We start from the raw sequence: 19,028 nt of genomic DNA on the forward strand, positions 1-19,028 counted from the left end.
GTTAGATAGTTTGAGGCATGTTGTAGCCTTTTCTTGTTCCATTTGGTATAACAGTAGGACAATAATTTAACATCTCTAATGAACAAATTGCCCAACCCAGAATAATTTCTATGCATTCTTTAGAAGGTAGCTTCTTAAACTGATTATGATCTAGTTAGTTTATATTTTCCATTTCCTTTAGCTAAATAAAGGAATGCATTTTCACTACGACAAAAAAGCAATCTTGGTATATAAATCTAGTAGATATTTTCATATCTAGTGATCTTGTACATGCAAACTTTAATTCAAAATAATAGTTCTGAACAGTTAGCAAAGGATTTTTAATTCAGAGATGTAGAGTAACTTACTTCTTTGTCTTTTTATAGATTACTCGAATGGAATTTGTGCACTCAAAGAATCTCATTTACCGAGATGTCAAGCCAGAGAATTTTCTTATTGGCCGGCAAGGAAATAAGAAAGAACACATCATCCACATAATAGACTTTGGATTGGCCAAGGAGTACATTGATTCTGAAACGCAAAAACATATACCTTACAGAGAACACAAGAGCCTTACTGGAACAGCAAGATATATGTCCATTAATACACACCTGGGCAAAGGTTTGTTCAGTATAATATGCTGCATTAATGGATACTGTTCTGTGCTGTTTATATCACACAAACATGTTTGGGAGCTGCTAATTTTCATATTATGACTCTCTTTAAAATTAGATAGCAATATGACTTCGGTATGCCTGCAATAAATATGAATTCAAAGAAGTTTACATTTCTAGTACATGTCCTTTCATAGCTGCTTATCAGCTGAGATTGACCTAGTCAGCCAGCATTTCCAAAATTGTCTACTAGGAAGTGAGAACTACCACTGCTTTTATTCAATATTTCCTCCTTTTCTCTTTCTGCAAGCAAAACAAACAACAGTAGCTTCTTCTGACATTATTCGTTATGACACAAAATTGAAATTGTGTGCTTTTCCACATATTGGGAATTGAAAACAAAACGAGTAAATCAAGCTTTTAATCCTGTTTTTATTAAGAGAGGAATAAATCAGGTTTACACATTACAAAAAAAAAAAAGCTGAACAAAGGTCAGAAATTGTGGTAGTGCAAAACATCTGGAGAACCCCAGACTGTCCAGTTTAGTTTTAACACAGGTGTGTTTTCCATTTGAATGTGAGAATAGCCAACTTGGAGAATACGAATAACAACTCAATTCTGTTGTACGTGTGGAACGAACTTTTACTAAACCAATAATTTCTCGGGGTCCTTGTAGATTACGTTGCTTACGTGTCTGCATATTTATGGATGTCTTCTTTTTCATACTGGAGTTAATTGCTAGGAATGTAATTGCTAACCTAATGTTGATTAAGAATGTTAGAGCAGTGTTCTGTTCTCTTACGTGTTTTAGAACAGAGTCGGCGAGATGACTTGGAAGCTCTTGGACACATGTTCATGTATTTTCTTCGAGGCAGTTTACCATGGCAAGGCCTTAAGGTAGATGCTAAAATGTGCATCAGTTGGGTTTTGGCAGATAGCTTCTGTGTTAATTACCTGCCTCTTCTGACAACCTATTTTTGTTTTCATTCTTTCGGAAGGACATCTCACTGCCAGCATCCAGGTTTGGCCCCCGCCTAATTTGGTAGACTAGATTTGTTACGGTTGGCCGCTCCAGAAGACACTGGGTGGCTTACAAAAATCCCTGAAAATTTTTAAAACAAACAAACCCACAACACCCTATTAAAATGATTGAATGATCGTAATTTCCCCTGGCAAGTTAAAAGGGCAGCTAGTATACAGAAAGTTGGACCAATTTGGTTTCATTTTGCAGGTGGGAAAAATTTAAATTACTCTTCCCCCCCCCCCCCCCAGGGTTGGTGTTAAAAAGCAGAACTTGCTGAATTAGGATGCAAATAAAGATGTGTCAGATGACATGCAAGGATTTAGTTAAATGCTTGCCAAATTTCTATAACTCACTCAAAGATTGTTCCTCTGGTTACTTCACCTGTCCTTCTCTCCAGGACAGCATCCTACATATTACGACCCAATAATAGTTTTTAAAATTAGAATCCTCTGCATTTCACAGGCTGATACACTGAAAGAGCGATACCAGAAGATTGGGGACACAAAGAGGAATACTCCAATTGATGTTCTCTGTGAGAACTTCCCAGGTAAGTTCTGGTGGCTTATCATTTCTGTAAATTACTCCTAGAAATAAGAACTATTAAAACAGTGATTTTTAGAATGTAGCGAGTACAGAGAAATAAGGTAAAGGTAAAGGCTCCCCTTGGACTCTAGGGGGCGGTGCTCATCTCCATTTCAAAGCTGAAGAGCCAGCGCTGTCCGAAGACGTCTCTGTGGTCATGTGGCCGGAATGACTAAACGTCGAAGGCGCACCGAACACTGTGCCACCAAAGGTGGTCCCTATTTTTCTACTTGTATTTTTACTTGCTTTCAAACTGCTAGGTTGGCAGAAGCTGGGACAAGTAACGGGAGCTCACTCCGTTAACACTAGCAAACATTGATTAAATGAGGGAGAGTTTCTCCTTGAAACTTCTTTAGAACATGGATTTCTACCAGTTTACTTAAGTTCTTTTAGAAGTGAACGCTGTGACTCAGTGGTTAAAATGCTGAGCTTGTCGATCAGAAAGGTCGGCGGGTCAAATCCCTAGCGCCGCGTAATGAAGTGAGCTCCCATTACCTGTCCGAGCTTCTGCCAATCTAGCAGTTCAAAATCCCGTAAAAAATACAAGTACGAAAATAGGAACCACCTTTGGTGGGAAGGTATCAGCGTTTCATGCACCTTTGGCATTTAGTCATGCCGGCCACATGACCATGGAGACGTCTTCGGACAGCGCTGGCCCTTTGGCTTTGAAACGGAGATGAGCACCGCCCCCTAGAGTCGGGAACAACTAACACATATGTGCGAGGGGAACTTTTACCTTTACCTAATCCCTGGCAGAGCCTTGCCTGTCTCTGCTTTGAATCACCTGGCCTTTTTATGACTTGGACTTTCTGTTGAGTTCAGCCCTTCCAATCTGGACTCCACAACCCATCAGTCTAAGAAATTCACAGCATACAGAGGTGTATAATTCACATCCCAGCAGCTCCCAGGCTACTGAAAGCAAGCAGACTGCATCTCCTTCTTAATCAGGCTTGTGGGTGTGTGAAGATACATCTGTATTAGAATCCATGAAGTCTAAATTTCTGCTTCAGCTTGAGTTTTTGAAGTGGCCGTAGCTACGTATTTTATTTTTATACCCACCGGTGCCTTTAACAGTTTGGAGAACAAGGACACTAATACAAACACTTCATTGTTCCAAAGCTGGTGCCTACTAATCGTTTTTGCCCCTAAGCCTGCAAATATTTCAGTGATGTACATAAGGAGGCTCTTTAGAAATCCATGGCTTGGTGGCCCATCCATGCAACAGATTTCTCGATCTCCTCTGCCTCTGTAAACTGATAATTTAGGGGGTTTTAACCTGACCAGTAGGTAACGCTGAAATGTATTCTGCTTCTACTTCTTTCTGAACAGATTGTCTGATGTTGCTTCTTCCTAATTCCCTTTAACAGAGGAGATGGCCGCCTACCTTCGTTACGTCAGACGACTAGACTTCTTTGAGAGACCAGACTACGATTACCTACGAACCATCTTCACCGAGTTATTTGAAAAGAGAGGATTCACCTTCGATTATGCCTACGACTGGGTTGGCAGGCCAATTGTAAGTGGTCCTCCTGTGGCATCTGCCGTGGTTCCCCCCCCCCCCCCCCGAGGTTGCTCTTTAAAAGCCAGTTTTGACCCAACCTCTCATTGTCTCGTTATTTGGAAAATAATGTTGCCGCCTGGACAGGTAGCCCTCGACTTAAGAATAATTTATGGAGTGACCGTTCAAAGTTACAACAGCACTGAAAAAAGTGACTGGTGTCCATTTTTTCACACTTAGATTGTGATAGCATCCCCATGGTCACATGATCAAAATTCAGACGCTTTGCAACTGACGCTCACAATTATGACCGTTGCAGTCCACTTAACAACCGTGTTAGTAACTGAGCACACTGCAGTGACTCCTTGAACAACTGTGGCAAGAAAGGTCGTAAAACGGGGCAAAATTCATTTGAGAAATGTCTCAATAAACAACTGAAATCTTGGGCTCAGTTGTGGCCGTAAGTCCGAGGACTACCTGTATTTTGTCGGGAACCTCCCTGCAAACCTGGGTGTTCACGCTATATATTTTTTCTTTTCAAAAGGTTTTTTTTTTCTTTTTCCCTTCTGAACGGGGGAAGTGTTAATCTTGCTTTGCTTTCAGTGAATGTGATTCACTCGGGTCTGTGTTTTATTTTCCAGCCCACTCCGGTGGGACCCATGCATATAGAATCGGGACCATCTGTAATCAGAGACCCCCACATACACCGGGATCGATCCTCCGTACAGCCTTACCGAAATCAGGTTGGTTCTCCTTATGCCTTAAATCAGGGGTGTCCAAACTTGGCAACTTTAAGACTTGTGGACTTCAACTCCCAGAAATTCTGGGAGTTGAAGTCCACAAGTCTTAAAGTTGCCAAGTTTAGACACCCCTGCCTTAAATGCTTTAAATTCATTTAAATGCTTTAAATGCTTTAAACTGCACAGGTACAGTATAGGTGGTACCTTGCTCAGTAATAGTAATTGTGAAAGGGATCTTGGAGTCCTAGTGGACAACCATTTAAATATGAGCCAGCAGTGTGCAGCAGCTGCCAAAAAAGCCAACGCAGTCCTAGGCTGCATCAACAGAGGGATAGAATCAAGATCACGTGAAGTGTTGATGCCGCTTTATAATGCCTTGGTGAGGCCACACTTGGAATCCTGAATTCAGTTCTGGTCGCCATGATGTAGAAAAGATGTGGAGATTCTAGAAAGAGTGCAGAGAAGAGCAACAAAGATGATTAGGGGACTGGAGACTAAAATATATGAAGAACGGTTGCAGGAACTGGGTATGTTTAGCTTAAGAGAAAGAAGGACTAGGGGAGACATGATAGCAGTGTTCCAATATCTCAGGGGTTGCCACAAAGAAGAGGGAGTCAAACTATTCTCCAAGGCACCTAGGGGTAGAACAAGAAGCAATGAGTGGAAACTAATCAAGGAGAGAAGCAACTTAGAACTGAGGAGAAATTTCCTGACAGTTAGAACAATTAATCAGTGGAACAGCTTGCCTCCAGAAGTTGTGAATGCCCCAACACTGGAAGTCTTTAAGAAGATGTTGGATAGCCATTTGCCTGAAACGGTATAGGGTTTCCTGCCTAGGCAGGGGGTTGGACTAGAAGACCTCCAAGGTCCCTTCCAACTCTACTATTGTATTGTATTAAATGTGCCTCCCTGTCTCTAGCCTGCATTCCTAAAAGGGGCACCTAGAAAAGCCAGGGATGTCAGTGGCCTTATTAATGCTGCTCTTTGTTTTAGTCTAGCAAGCTTTCTCTGGCTGCTTTTGAGGTGGGTGAATCTGTTATTTAAAATAAGAGTACAAAATACTCAGGTCTCCAGTGCTAATTGGGAGAAAGGACCATCTGAGATTCAACAGCGGTGAAAAAAAGTGAGATGACCAGTTTTCACCCTTAACGACCGTAGCAGCATCCCCATGGTGACATGATCAAAATTCAGACCCTTGGCAACTGACTCATATTTATGACGGTTGCAGTGCCCCAGATCCCCTTTTGCGGCCTCCTGACAAGCAAAATCAATGGTGAAGCCAGGTTCACTCAGCAGCTGTGTCGCTAACTGAACAACTGCAGTGATTCACTTAACGAATGTGGCAAGAAAGGTCGTATAATGGGGCAAAACTCACTTGATAAATCTTCCCCTTAGCAACAGAAATTTTGGGCCCAATTGCGGTCGTAATTCGAGGACTACCTGCATTTATTTTCTGTTTTTAAACACAGGGAACACACTTCTGCCTCGACTGCGTTGTGCCTTTAGGCCAAGGGTGTCAAACTCAAGGCCCGGGGACCGAATCCTGACCGCAGGGCGTTTAGATCTGGCCCACAAGGCCCCCTGGAAACAACGAAGGCCTGGCCTGCAGTGCCTCTGCCAGCGAAAATGGAGCTCGGGAGAGCTGCGGGTGACCCTCCTGAGCTCCATTTTCACTGGCAGGGGGTTGCAGGAGACAGTTGCAGGCAAAAACGGAGCTCAGGGGCCCGTTTTCATGGACAGAGCACTCGGGCCATCACAGGCACCCCTGACATGAGTGCCATCAAGCTGGCCACGCCCCACCTGGCTATGGCCCCCTCTCCCTCCGAGGTCAGACACAGCTCTGATGCGACCAGGGGTAGTATTCACTTTCTTTCCCTATCGGTTCACAAATGTGAGTGTGTGTGCCCCATCCACGCATGCGCTCGGCCTTCCGCCTATGCGCCTTGATCGTGCGTGCGGCTTGCACACACGCGTACGGTTTGGAAACGTGCCTAAATAAGACAGCATAGAGCCTGGGCAGGTGGCCCCCTCCACGATTTCCACTACTGGTTCAGGTGAACCGGTCCGAACCAGCTGAATGCCACCTCTGGATGCGTCCCTCAATGAAATCGAGTTTGACACCCCTGCTGTAGGCCTCCTCGTCGACGGGAATATCCGATGCCCGAAATGCTTTGCTTCCCTGTCCCTCTTGAGCCTTTTTCACACGCTTGCTTGGCTCTGGTTCACCTTTTTGCCTTCCCTCTGGTCTCTTTGCTTTCCTGCATGCTGATGCCTGGGCAGCCTGTGTCCGAACGCAGAGGAGAGTGGGAAATTCCGGCAGTCCGGCAGGCCAATACTTTGTTTCTGACCTCTCACTTGGCTACCGAACGGCATGGGGGATCTGTCCAGGTATTGCTCTTTTTTTCCCCCCTCCTCCTCCTTTCTCCCGCACAGCTGTTTGGCTATCTCCCCTTGGGCATGCGCAGGGTCCCCTCCCTCTTTTACCTGCAAGGTTTGGCTTCTGCTAGAATGATGAGGGCGGGCGGGCATGACATCAGAGGCGTGTGAAAGACTTAGAACGAAGTGCGATGTTGCTGTATTGCCATGCCGATTCTTTAGGAAGGCCTTTTCCTAGTCTTCCTTAAGCTCCAGGTGTGAGCTTCAAGGAAGACTAATCTGGCTGGAGAAATCTTGGAATTAATCCACATTGATTGGAGGAGGCTCAAATTGGGGGAAGGAGCACAAATCTAAAAATTTGGACTTTTGCCCAAATCCACGTTCTATATACCCTTTTCTCCTCCTCCTCCTCCTCCTCCTCCTCCTCCTCCTCCTCCTCCTCCTCCTCCTCCTCCTCCTCCTCCTCCTCTCCTCCTCCTCCTCCTCCTCCAAAGGCCAGGCCTTACAACATATAGTACGGACAGTCCTTGACTTGCAACCATTCATTTGGTGACCATTGGAAATTACCACAGCACAGAAAAAAGTGACTTATGTCTGTTTTTCACACAACCGTTGCAGCGTCCCCATGATCAGAATTCAGACGTTTGGCAAGTGGTTCATGTTTATGATGGTTGCAGGGTCCCTTTTGTGACCTTCTGACGAGCAAAGGCATTGGGGAAGCAGGTTCACTTAACCACCGTGTGACTAACCTAACAACTGCAGGGATTAACAACCGTGGCAAGAACGGTTTGGGGCAAAACTCACTTAACAACTATTTTGCTTAGCAACAGACATTTTGGGCTCGGTTGTAAATCAAGGACTACCTGTATATAACTGATTATTCAGATTTCAGATGACTTGTGCCCAATTAGCTCCATTGCCCCTTGTGGGATTGTGTATTGTGAGCCACAGTGGCGCAGTGGTTAGACTGCAGTACTGCGGGCTACTTCTGCTGCCTGCCGGCTGCCTGCAATTTGGCAGTTGGAATCTCATCAGGTTCAAGGTTCAAATCAGCCTTCCATCCTTCCGAGGTGGGTAAAATGAGGACCTAGATTGTTGGGGGTGATATGCTGACTCTGTAAACCACTTAGAGAAGGCTGTAAAGCACTGTGAAGCGGTACATAAGTCTAAGTGCTATTGCTGTTGTCAATCGAACACTTATTAAGGATCTTCTGCACAAAAAAGATTGATGTGTTCAGACATAAGTCACTTCATGGACCAAAAGCTCTCGAATCATCTGAAACCGCCTTCTGTTTTCCTTCCTGGTCCTCTGCCGCCAGAATGAAGCAGTCTCCCCTGTAGTGGTGATTGTGAGTGTCACACCCCTGGCTTCCTGATTAATAGATGTGCCAAGATGGAGAAAAAGAGGCTGCAAGAGAGGAAGATAGGGTTGATTGCCAACCTGATGACCTCAAGATACCTTAGTTTATTGGGTTCGAGAAGGCCTGTGGGCTGCATTCGATGTGGCTTTGACCCACACCTGGTCTTATTAACAGGCTTTTCTTTCTCTGTTGGTATTCGTTCCAGGTGGTAAGCTCAACCAACGGCGAGTTGAACGTTGAAGAGCAAGCAGGAGCACCTTCCAACGTACCACTTGCGGCCCGTACTGAGGTGGAAGTAGTAGAGGAAGCTAAGTATGTTTGCTGTCAAGCAAGATTTTCCCCTGCATCATCTCCGTGTAAAATATGTTGGTGTGTTTCCAAGCTTCGATGCACCCGTGCCCATAACGTGTGGTCAGATCCTTTTTTTCCCGCTTTCCTTCTTGCATGGATAACCATGGCGTTGCTGGGTGCAGCTTCTTTTCCCTTTGAGCTGTCCGGGTCATGCTACGTCTGACCTGATGCATGTGCCGTAGATTGGACGGAGGGTTTCAGAAGAATTTTGCAACTGGCATGCGTAACCGATTCCCCCAGGAGTGAAGGCTTGTAGCTTTTGGTCCTTACTGCCCTTCGCACTTCGAACAACTTCGATTGCTTTGGGATAGTGTAGTCTACTATTCAGAGAGACCCATGTTCCTCTCCTTCTCCCTCCCCAGTCGTCTTCCGAAGATCGAAGGTCCGTTGTGCTTTAACTCCTCTTTGAAAAAAGATGATTTTTTTTTGTTCAGTAGGGGAACTTCTTCTGTCTCACAAAAGTCCTGAGTTATTTTGGCCTGCAGTGGGATTTATTTTGTTTTTCTTAGAAGTCGAGGTCATTGTTTTCATCTCTACCATCCAGTGCTACAGCGCATGATTTATTATCACTTTAGGAACCATGATAGGGAGCCTCCTCCTCCCTCCATTTCTTTTTCTCCACAAGAGAGGCAAGGACAGACACACTTGGTTATTTACACCGAGAAGAGGTTTCCTTAAAGACTTAGTGAGGGACAAAACTGCTGTTTGTCTTGCCTGACTTTATCTTGTGTTGAGACTCTGGAGAGTCTTTCAGCAATCATAACAATATTTCTGTAGGTTTTATGGCAGAGGTGATCCACGACTGGCTAGGCTAAAGGTGAGCTTCCAATGTCCTTTCCAGAAAAGCAGGTTGTCCGTGCCTTAAATTTAATTAAGCGCCAGCTAGGAGAGGAAACCATCGCCCTAAAAATCTTCTAAGAAACAGTTTATCACTTCGCAAACATTCCCACCTTCTCCCTTAAGGAAAAAGCAACAACAGCTCTACAGCATCTTTGAGCTCAGAAGAAGGAGAATTTTAATGTTTTTTTTTTTTTAAAAAAATAAGCACAAATATCCTCGTGACAAGATATGGTATTTTATTAGCTTTTCCAGTTGATAACATTTGTCACACAGCAGTCAGTCAGTGACTTTCTGTGGTTGAAAGGCTGGAGATGAGAAGAAGAGATTAGGTTAATTTTTAAAAATTAACTGCCTTTATACGAAGTGCTGGGAAGAGTCTTCAGCCGTTTAGCAGTAGGGTTGGGGTTTTTTCCTCCAGGAAATGTTACAGAAATGAACTAAACTTCAGCTCTTAAAAAATGCCTGTTTGGGCCATAGCATTAATAAAACGGCCGAAAGAATTGTTCTGTATCTACCAAGCAAAGGCAGACCATCCCCTTTGTGATAGGGCCAGTCAAGCTGAAGGAATGGGCTATTTTTGTTCTTTTGGTTCCCATCAGCTCTGGAAGTTGATTTGGAGCAATTCCCACTTAGTTCAAATAATCTTTTTATTCCCCAAGTCATTGGGCCTAGGAGTGCATGTCGTGGACTTTGTCCTTGAAAACATTTATGTCCTCCAGTTTCACGAGAGAAGGTTTCCTCTGGGAGGGAAGAAATTAGGCTTGTCTGATCTGGATTGCAAAACAACTAAGGAAAAAAAGTTAGTTTTCTATATCACTCTGGCCATTTGGATACCTGCAGTGCAGAACTGAAAACTGTAATTGAAGTGGAAGTTAGGGAAATGTTAACCTTCACTGGAAGTCACAATTGTTCTCCGCTGTTGTCTGTGTTTTTGGCACAGGTTTCCAAACCTTCCACAGAAAAGGTACTTCCAAAGTTTACCCTCCGTTATCTTATGACTACTTCCAAGATGTTTCTCGGCCAGCCATCCCTCATAACACCTTCAATTAGCTGAGAATCCAATTTCATTTTTGATTTTTTTTGCCAAGTCACCTTCCTCTTTAAAACCACTTTCCCAGAAGTGTCGTCTAACCGAGTGCAAAAGCTGCATCTTTATTCTTAGCGATGTCGGGTCTTATGTCATAGCATGTTACTGTCCCTCAAGGCATTAAGGTGTTTGCATCTGGACCTTCCCAGGAAGTTTCTTTAGGGTTTTCTTTTCCAAGAATAGTTCAGGAAGCTTCCCGATCCCTTCTGCCAAGGCCTCACTGAAGACATTTCTCCTGCTTGTGATCATATCGGATCTTGGGCTATTGCAAATGCTTCTTTTTGTCCGCCTGAGAAAGAGCCCACCGCGGCCTCACTTCCTCAGGGATTACAGGGAGGGTTAGGTAGAGCCAGGTGTGAGAAAGTAGGTGGAGCTGGTGAGGACCCTCAGGATCCGCAGTGCACGTTTGCATGAACTGCCGTGACTTGCTCCCATCTTACTCTGATCTAATGTTTCCTCCTTTCCTTTCTGTGTTTTTATTTGTCTCTTTCTTTCTTTCCTCCTTTCTCCTTCTCCTCACTTGTCTGTTGTAGCTGCCTGAAAATGCTCAACTTGTGGTGAGTCACTCTCTCTGGTACACGTGCAAGGGGGAGTGAATCAGACTAGGCTGCGCTTGGCCCAAAAGCAAAGCGACATTAATCGAGTGGGGCAAGTAGTGAAGAATGGCCTCCTTAAGGGCAGGGCTCCGCAACCTGCAGCTCCAGAGCCACATGTGGCTCTTTCATCCCTCTGCTGCAGCTCCCTGTCGCCAGTCAGCTCCACAATTGATGGGGCTTTCGGTTAGGACAGGTAGAGGAAAAAGGACACAGCGCTAGGAGGAGACTCTATGGTGGGGGAACCAGACTTCCGGTCAGAAGAGGAAAAAGGACGCAGCGCTAGGAGGAGACTCTACGGTGGGGGAAACCGGACTTCCGGTTGGCTCCAGAATTGAATGGGGGGGCTTCCGTTTAGGACCTTTATGGCTCTTTGAGTGTTTAAGGTTGCCGACCCCTGCCTTAGGGGCAATTAGGGCAAGGCAGGGAGGTTGATGCCCGGATTGGCACATCGGTGGCTTCCCTCAAGAGAGACTGTGGCGGAGTGTCTGGAAAGCCTGAAGGTGTCTCGGTTTGTCCCCAAAGGTGTTGAGCTGTGCAGGTTTTCTTTAAGCAGCTCCTTTGCCCGGGATATATTTTTTCAATCCTTCATTGGTTAAAAAAAAAGTGTTTTGCAGCGGTTTCTATGGTTTCGTGAAGTATTTGGGCATTTCCAACGCCAGGGAATCTGTATTGTGAGAATAGAGTAGTCCTGTTTTTGTCCCAGAATCCCTTATCTGTTGTCTAAAGTGGATCCCCCCCCCCCCAAATATGGATCCACATAATCAGGTCTCTCTTAAAAACCGGTGACATCAATGTTTAACACCACCAGATTTTAGCTTGGTAAAAAGGTTCATAGCATAAGAGTTTCTTGGGGGCGGGCGGGGGGACGTTTCTGAAAAGAGTGCCTTTCGGGCTCTGAGTGGGCTTTGATTCCAACAATAACTCCCGGTAGTTCAAAACTGCATAAAGCTGGAATATATTGATTTTTCAAAGCTTTGCATTCTTGGGGCTCCTGCATTGGAAACATTCTGTCCCAGGAATGTGTGACGGTAGCAGCAACAATAACACTTGCTTATTTTGCCACGTGTGCAGCTTTAGAGTTTCGGGTGTGGTGGTGGTGGTGGAGGAAAGAGGCTGATTATGGGGAGTTTTGAACCCCAAACTGAATACGGCTTGTAGGGTCTCCCCGTCACCATACCAGCTGTTTTGGCTGAGGACTTCCTTCTCGAGGATGGACAATGCGCAGCCCCATCTACTGACAGCAGGATATCAGTGGGGGCGAGGGGGATCCTGTCCCTGCCCCCTCCCATGATTTTGACTTTCCAACTTATCCCTTGGGCCAGATTCAATTACCCATCCTGGGGCTTGAGAAAACTACTCCGTTTGAGTAACAACACTTGCTGTTCTTAGGAAGCACGGGGTGGCAATTCAAACAACAGCTCACACAGTCTTCCGTTTATTTCCCACACCGAGCTAGAGGTCCTTAATTTTAAAACATCCCCGACCTCTTTCGCATGCCCATCATTGGCCCGAAGGATGACGAAGGTTCGGAGGTGACGAGTGTGAGTCAGGGCAGTTAGTGGATTTGTAAACTAATGCCTGATGATCGGAAGTGGAGCCGAGCTGGTGATACCAGCGTTGTGGAGTGTCTGCAAATACAGATGAAGCCTCGCTGGCCCACTCACTGCTCACCTCCAGCTCTGAGGCCCGGTTCCTAATAAGTCACGGACCGGTAGCGATCCTTGGCCCAGGGGGGGGGACGGGGACGGATTGGGGATCCCTGCTGTATGGGATTCCCGTGACATCCCTATTTCCTTCCCCCCCCCTCACATCAAGCATCTCAAGATGCATCAAATGCAATTCCTGATAGACCCCCTGACCTTGATTTCTGAGCTGTGGGGCGCAATGGTCAGAGTGCAGTACTGCAGGCTACCTCTGCTGACTGCCGGCTGACTGCAATTTGGCAGTTCGACTCTCACCAGGCTGAAGGATGACTCAGCCTTCCATCCTTCCGAGGTGGGTAAAATGAGGACTCAGATTGTTGGGGGCAAGAGGCTGACTCTGTAAATTGCTTAGAGAGGGCTGTAAAGCACTATGAATCAGTATACAAGTTAAGAGCTATTGCTAAGTGAGAAGGAAGGAAGGAAGGAAGGGAGGGAGGGAGGGAGGGAGGAAGGAAGGAAGGAAGGTAGGTAGGTAGGTAGGTAGGTAGGTGATGGCACAGTGCTTAGAATGCAGTATTGCAGACAAACTCTGCCCACAGCCTGGAGTTCGATCCTGAACGGCTCAAGGTTGACTCAGCCTTCCATCCTTCCAAGGTGGGTAAAATGAGGACCCAGACTGATGGGGGCAATATGCTGACTCTGTAAACCGTTTAGAGACGGCTGCAAAAGCCCTGTGAAGCGGTCTATAAGTCTTAAGTGCTGTTGCTATTTCTCAGGTAATTCTGTAAATGCCCTGCTTTTGTGCCACAGATCTTCATCTTTATCAAGCTATGGACATAGCTTATCCCCGAAAAAGGCCACAAGTAGACTTACGGACTCTTCTTCAGTGAAAATAAACAGCACATAACCCATTGACTAAATCACATTTTCTGTTTTCGTCCCCTCGCTCCCTTTTGCTCTGCCAAGGAAACGCTTCCCTTCTGTCTGTTTTTTTAGATTGTAAGCCCCTCGGGGTATGGACTTCTCAGATCTGTTCTTTGTGATATGCTTGGTTGGTGCTATAGAAAAATAAAATAAAAGACAAGTTTTTGCAGAAGGCCAGCGTACGTTCACCTGTTATGCAATTGAGAGTGCTTTCTTGGTGTTGCAGCCAGCCTCTGCCACGATTTGCTATGCCACCTAGGCATGCGAAAATAAAATATTGAATCATAAAAGCCAAAGAGTGCCATGTAATGCCAGGAAGCGATCAGGGTTATTATTGGAATGAATGCTATATTACATATATTTTCTTTATTTATTAAATTTATATTGCCACGCATCTCATGTATGAGACTCTGGGTGGCGTTCTACCATGTTTCCCTGAAAATAAGATGGGGTCTTATTTTCTTTTGACCCCCGAAATAAGCACGACCTTATTTTCGGGGTGGTCTTTTTATTTTTGAGGTACAGGAGATAGCGAGCGTGATAACCTCACGGCTGCTGCTGCTGCGGTGCAATATTTTCAGGCAGGGCTTATTTTTGGGGGAGGGCTTATTTTAGCGCAAGCGGGCTTATTATCCGGGGAGGTCTTATTTTCGGGGAAACAGGGTAGAAAAGAACCCAATGAACAATATAAAACACAATTTTAAAACATCTTTAAAAAAAATTAATAGAGTTAAAACACGTATAAATAAGAGTGGAAAAATAGATCTGCCAACACTTTTGGGCTCCCCTGCTTCCTTGGGATCTCCAAGCCTGTTATTTTTATTTATTTATTATAAAAAAAATTATTTGCAGCCCCTCTCAATCGCAAGGTGACTCTGGGTCTCCTTCTGAAATTCTCTGTTTCGTACTTCAGAAAAAAAAGCTTAGAAAAGTGGTTTGGAATGGCCAAAGATCTGAGGAGAACCAAAGTAATGGAATCCGTTATTTTTAAATATAACATGTCTCCAAAGACATTGGACAAGGGGATTTTGTTTGGGTTTTTCCCCTCAAATTTGGCAACTTTAAGACAAGTGGACTTCGACTCCCAGAATTCTGGACATGGAAGTCCACCCATCTTAAAACCTGCTAGCTTATTCCAAAACCATGGAGTAGCAGTGGCTCTCGGTGTTTGAGGCAATAGCAGGGGTCTCTAACCTTGGCAACTGTAAGACTTGTGGACTTCAATTCCAAGAGTTCCTCAGCCAGCAAATTTGCCAAGATTGGAGACCCCTGTTTTATAGCACTTACTGTGGATGTCAAAATGTGAACTATTTGTTCTACCAATGAGCAGCCCTCATCGGTCAAAACTCGATCGTTATCCCGATGTATACACTTGCTGGGAGAGCATCAGGTTGGAGAATGATGCTGAAACAGTCAATCTTTCAAGTCTTTTGAACTTGGAGGGAGGAGACAAATCATTTAAAAAAAAACCATTCAGTACCCTTTGGGTATATCCTCGTTCATCTTTCAGGTGAGAGAACACCTGAATAGATGTGCGTACCTCTGTCGCGTGAAATCTTTCAAAAGATTTTATGCATCATTCCTGCCTCCCCCCAAAAACGCAATCCTGGACTTCCCCAAGCATTATTTGTCTTTGGGCTCAACTTGCTTGATTTGTGGTCATTGTGGCTGACACCCCTGGATGCACAATTGCACATAGAGTGCTATGTGTATTTGACATTCAGGAGCTGTGGATCCAGCCATTTCGTTTCACCCTTCAATCTCCTAAAATTGACGCTCCATCCAACAACCCACAAAGCTAAAAAAACTATATAACTATCTCTAGACACTCTCAGAGTACCTTCAGAACTTCTCTGAAAAGCCTTTCCAAGCCTTTCCCCCACTTGTGAAGGTGGAACCAAACCTGGGTCAAGAATTGGAGAGCATCATAGTTGTGAAGGCCCACTGTGAGAAGGCCAGGTGTCCTGGGCAAGGCCTTCACCCATCAGTCTTGATGGACAGGCACAAGGGAAGCAAAGACAGTCATTCTGGAGCCCTTTAGAACCGAGGCCAAAAATGAAGTACGTGCCAAAGACAAAGAATGCCCCCCCCCCAAAAAAAGCTTCTTCTTAGAAGTGATTGCCCAGGATTATCTTACCTGTTATCAATTTGGCTCTCCACCATAATGCATTTTTGCACGGTGTCCCTCTTTAATTGGAAAAAGATTTGTTTCTTCAGCCTCACCAATTGCCACAATTTATTCGGTAGAATTTAGGGAAGCATTTTTTTTTAAAAGCTTTTCTGTTTGAAAGAGGAAAGGCAGAATTTGGTGCCCACCTCCATAAAGGGTTAGACCAGGGGTGTCCAAACTTGGGAACTTTAAGACTTGTGGACTTCAACTCCCAGAATTCCCCAGCCAGCTGGCTGGGGAATTCTGGGAGTTGAAGTCCACAAGTCTTAAAGTTCCCAAGTTTGGACACCCCTGGGTTAGACTAATATTGTGGAACCCTTGCCACCTGATGGCTTGGCAATGTGTCCTGCTAGAGAAGTAACCTGTGGTTAATCCGAGGGGTTTAGGTGGCTCTTTCCTAAGACCATTTTGCCACCAGGGTTGCTGAAAGAAGGGCAGTCCCTAGTTCCCCAAAATATACTTCCCGTGTTTATGAGAAGCCGTCTCTGGCCTGGTTGGTTTCGTGCAGGTCCTTCTTTCCCAAACAACTACCTCCCTGATATATTGGGCCGACGGCCGTGCTGTCTTTCGGTTGTTGCAGCCCCAATGCCTCTGGATAATAATAATAATAATAATAATAATAATAATAATAATAATAATAATAATAATAATAATAATAATAATAATAATAATAATAATAATTTTATTTGATTAGCCGCAACCCTCTCCCGAAGGACTCGGGGCGGCGTACAATCAAAGCAGATAAAATACAGATAAAAACAAACATACATACATAAAGAACAAGGACATATACATGTGCATGGAGGAGGTAGACTCATAAGTGAAAGACAATTTAAAACACAATTTAAAATCCCATTAAATAAAATTACTGAATTAAAAAACCCATCAGGAGCGTTATGAAGTTATGATTGAGCCAGGCCGGCTGTTTGGAATAGGTGGGTCTTGAGCTTTACACGGAAGGAGCGGAGGTCAGTAGTGGTCCTAATATCCGGGGGGAGGTCATTCCACAGGGCTGGGCCCGCCACAGAGAAGGCTCTGCTCCTAGGCGCCGCCCCATGGCACTGTCTGGTGGACGGCACCTGGAGAAGTCCCTCTCTGTGCGAGCGGATGGGTCGTAGGGATGTATGGGGCAGGATACATGTGGTTGAGTGGAGCAAAGAGGAGCTTGACATGAAAATCTCGAGTGTGGGGAATAGGTATGTTAAAGGGACTCTTGCCTATGCGGTCCTTCCATGTGACTCTGTGTCTCTGCTTCATTTCATAGTGAATTCATTGCGTAGGTGAAGGCTTCCCAGAGTCCAGGCTTCTCATAAGAAACTGGATTGTCTCATTCTGTGAACCATCCAGCCTGTGTGTCATCATTAAAGGAGGCCACCTGTGCAGAATAAGTCACCCTTAGTTTCCTGCATGCGCCCCTCAGGTTTTTACCGATCATCTTCCTTCACTTTGGTTGTTCGTTTTATCATTGATTAAAGAGAATGCCTTGTCAAAACACTAGCTATGTCCCCTTTCTCTTTTATTATAGTTATTTCTTGTGAGGTTTTGTCCATATCACATGCTCTACATATCTTCCATCTCAAACAATCAACCAACCGATCAGCCAATCAAGTACCTGAGGACGTTTATTTTAGACCCAAACTGAGTATTTCTCTATATTCTTATATTCTCTAAACAATTGGTCAAGGCACTGATTGTCTAAGAATTCTTTATGCAAGATGCTGAATGTAACCATTTGGCTGAACAATTAGTACGTGGACTGAAAGGGTCGGACACTGCAATTAGAAAGTTGCTAGGACCTCCCCCTGCCTCCCAGCATCCGTTTGTTATTTTATTTATTATTTTATTTATTAAATGTGTATTTAATCCAGCTCGCTGTCCAAATCTCTTTTGTGGGGTTGATCCATTCCAAGAGATAAAAGGACTTTTTGTGAGATTTGTACTCATACCCAATTCTGATGTCATGAGCTCCCAGGGAAGACTCTCTCTATATAGGAGAAGTTGGTGGAAAGTGTTTTTGAGGAATGGGTGGGAAGAAAGGTTAACATAGACAATTTACACCGATTGACATTTTTCTAGCCTACTGTGGTTTCCATAATTTTGCTGGGATTTATTTAATGCATCGAAACTTACACCGTGTTTTCGGGGTCTTATTTTCTTTTGATGCACTTGGCCTTATTTTCAGGGAGGTCTTATTATTTTTGAGGTGCAGGAGGCAAGTAGCAATCACCTCATAGCTGCTGCTGTGTTGCAATATTTTCTGGGAGGCCTTATTTTAGCGCATGCACTCAAAAGCCCGATTGGGCTTATTACCCGGGGAGGCCTTATTTTCGGGGAAACAGGGTAGTTGTGATGCCAGCTAGCTTTTATCCCAGGCAGGCCAGGACACTGTATAGCCCAGTATTCAACAATATGCTGCCCATCAATCTGTGAAATTACTAATTCAGTCATCCTAATCTAAGTACGATAAAATTCCCATCACTTGCAGGACATCAAGCTGGAAAAAGGTGTTACAGAACAGGGGCCTCCATTCCTGGCAACTTTAAGACTTTGTGGATTTCAACTCCCAGCTGTCTGGCTAGGGAATTCTGGGAGTTGAAGTCCAGAAGTCTTAAACTTGCCAAGGGTGGAGATCCCTGCTCTAGAAGAAATGTGTCACATGGACAGACAGATTAGACATCATCCAGCAGAGAGAAAGACAATTTTTAGAGTCCAGAGTTGAACTTTTGAAAGATAACTTGGGAATTCCAAGGAACTACTTCAAATTAAATCTTTCTAACTTATTTGTTCCATCAACTGATTGCATGTTTTGGTATAGAAGGTCTTTTTAATACATATTTTAATTGATGAAATTTGGATGTTAGAACATTGGAATAAATGTTAATAATGAATAGGGTATCAATTCTGTTGAATTAAATGTTGCATTAAAAAAAAAATGTTAAAAAGCACCTGGCTTTTTAAATATGGGAAGATGCACCCAAGAGTCACTTTAATTTCCTTTTTTAAGGAATTGGAAGTATAAATATCTTCAATGATGTGTAAACAGTTCAGACAGTCAACATTTTCAGATGCCATCAGCAAGGTTTATGCACTGGCACTAATTTGAACTGTGCATTCAGTTCCCTATCAAAAGGGACATTTGCTGTTAAGCAAAGTAATAGGAAGGTATGAATAAAACCAGGATGAAAAACATTCTTTGTATTAAAATGTAACTAAGGAATTAGCCGAGCTTGTCGATCAGAAAGA

The 19,028-nt window shown here is 44.4% G+C and overlaps 1 protein-coding gene across 6 annotated transcripts in view; it reads left to right on the top strand.

Moving 5' to 3' along the window:
* CSNK1G1 (casein kinase 1 gamma 1) overlaps positions 1-19,028 on the top strand; it is a 35,112-nt gene that overhangs the window by 9,642 nt on the left and 6,442 nt on the right. For 5 of the 6 annotated variants that reach the window (XM_081964660.1, XM_081964663.1, XM_081964661.1 and 2 more), the window contains exons 6-12: positions 366-600; positions 1,405-1,490; positions 2,080-2,164; positions 3,567-3,715; positions 4,339-4,440; positions 6,718-6,825; positions 8,380-8,486. In XM_081964660.1, the coding sequence (XP_081820786.1) occupies positions 366-600; positions 1,405-1,490; positions 2,080-2,164; positions 3,567-3,715; positions 4,339-4,440; positions 6,718-6,825; positions 8,380-8,486 (872 nt within the window). The remainder of the gene's footprint in view (positions 1-365; positions 601-1,404; positions 1,491-2,079; positions 2,165-3,566; positions 3,716-4,338; positions 4,441-6,717; positions 6,826-8,379; positions 8,487-19,028) is intronic. The other variant, XM_081964665.1, reaches the window with a different exon arrangement.

This window comes from Natrix helvetica, assembly GCF_964273705.1.
Source record: "Natrix helvetica genome assembly, chromosome: 12".
Classification (NCBI taxonomy): domain Eukaryota; kingdom Metazoa; phylum Chordata; class Lepidosauria; order Squamata; family Natricidae; genus Natrix; species Natrix helvetica.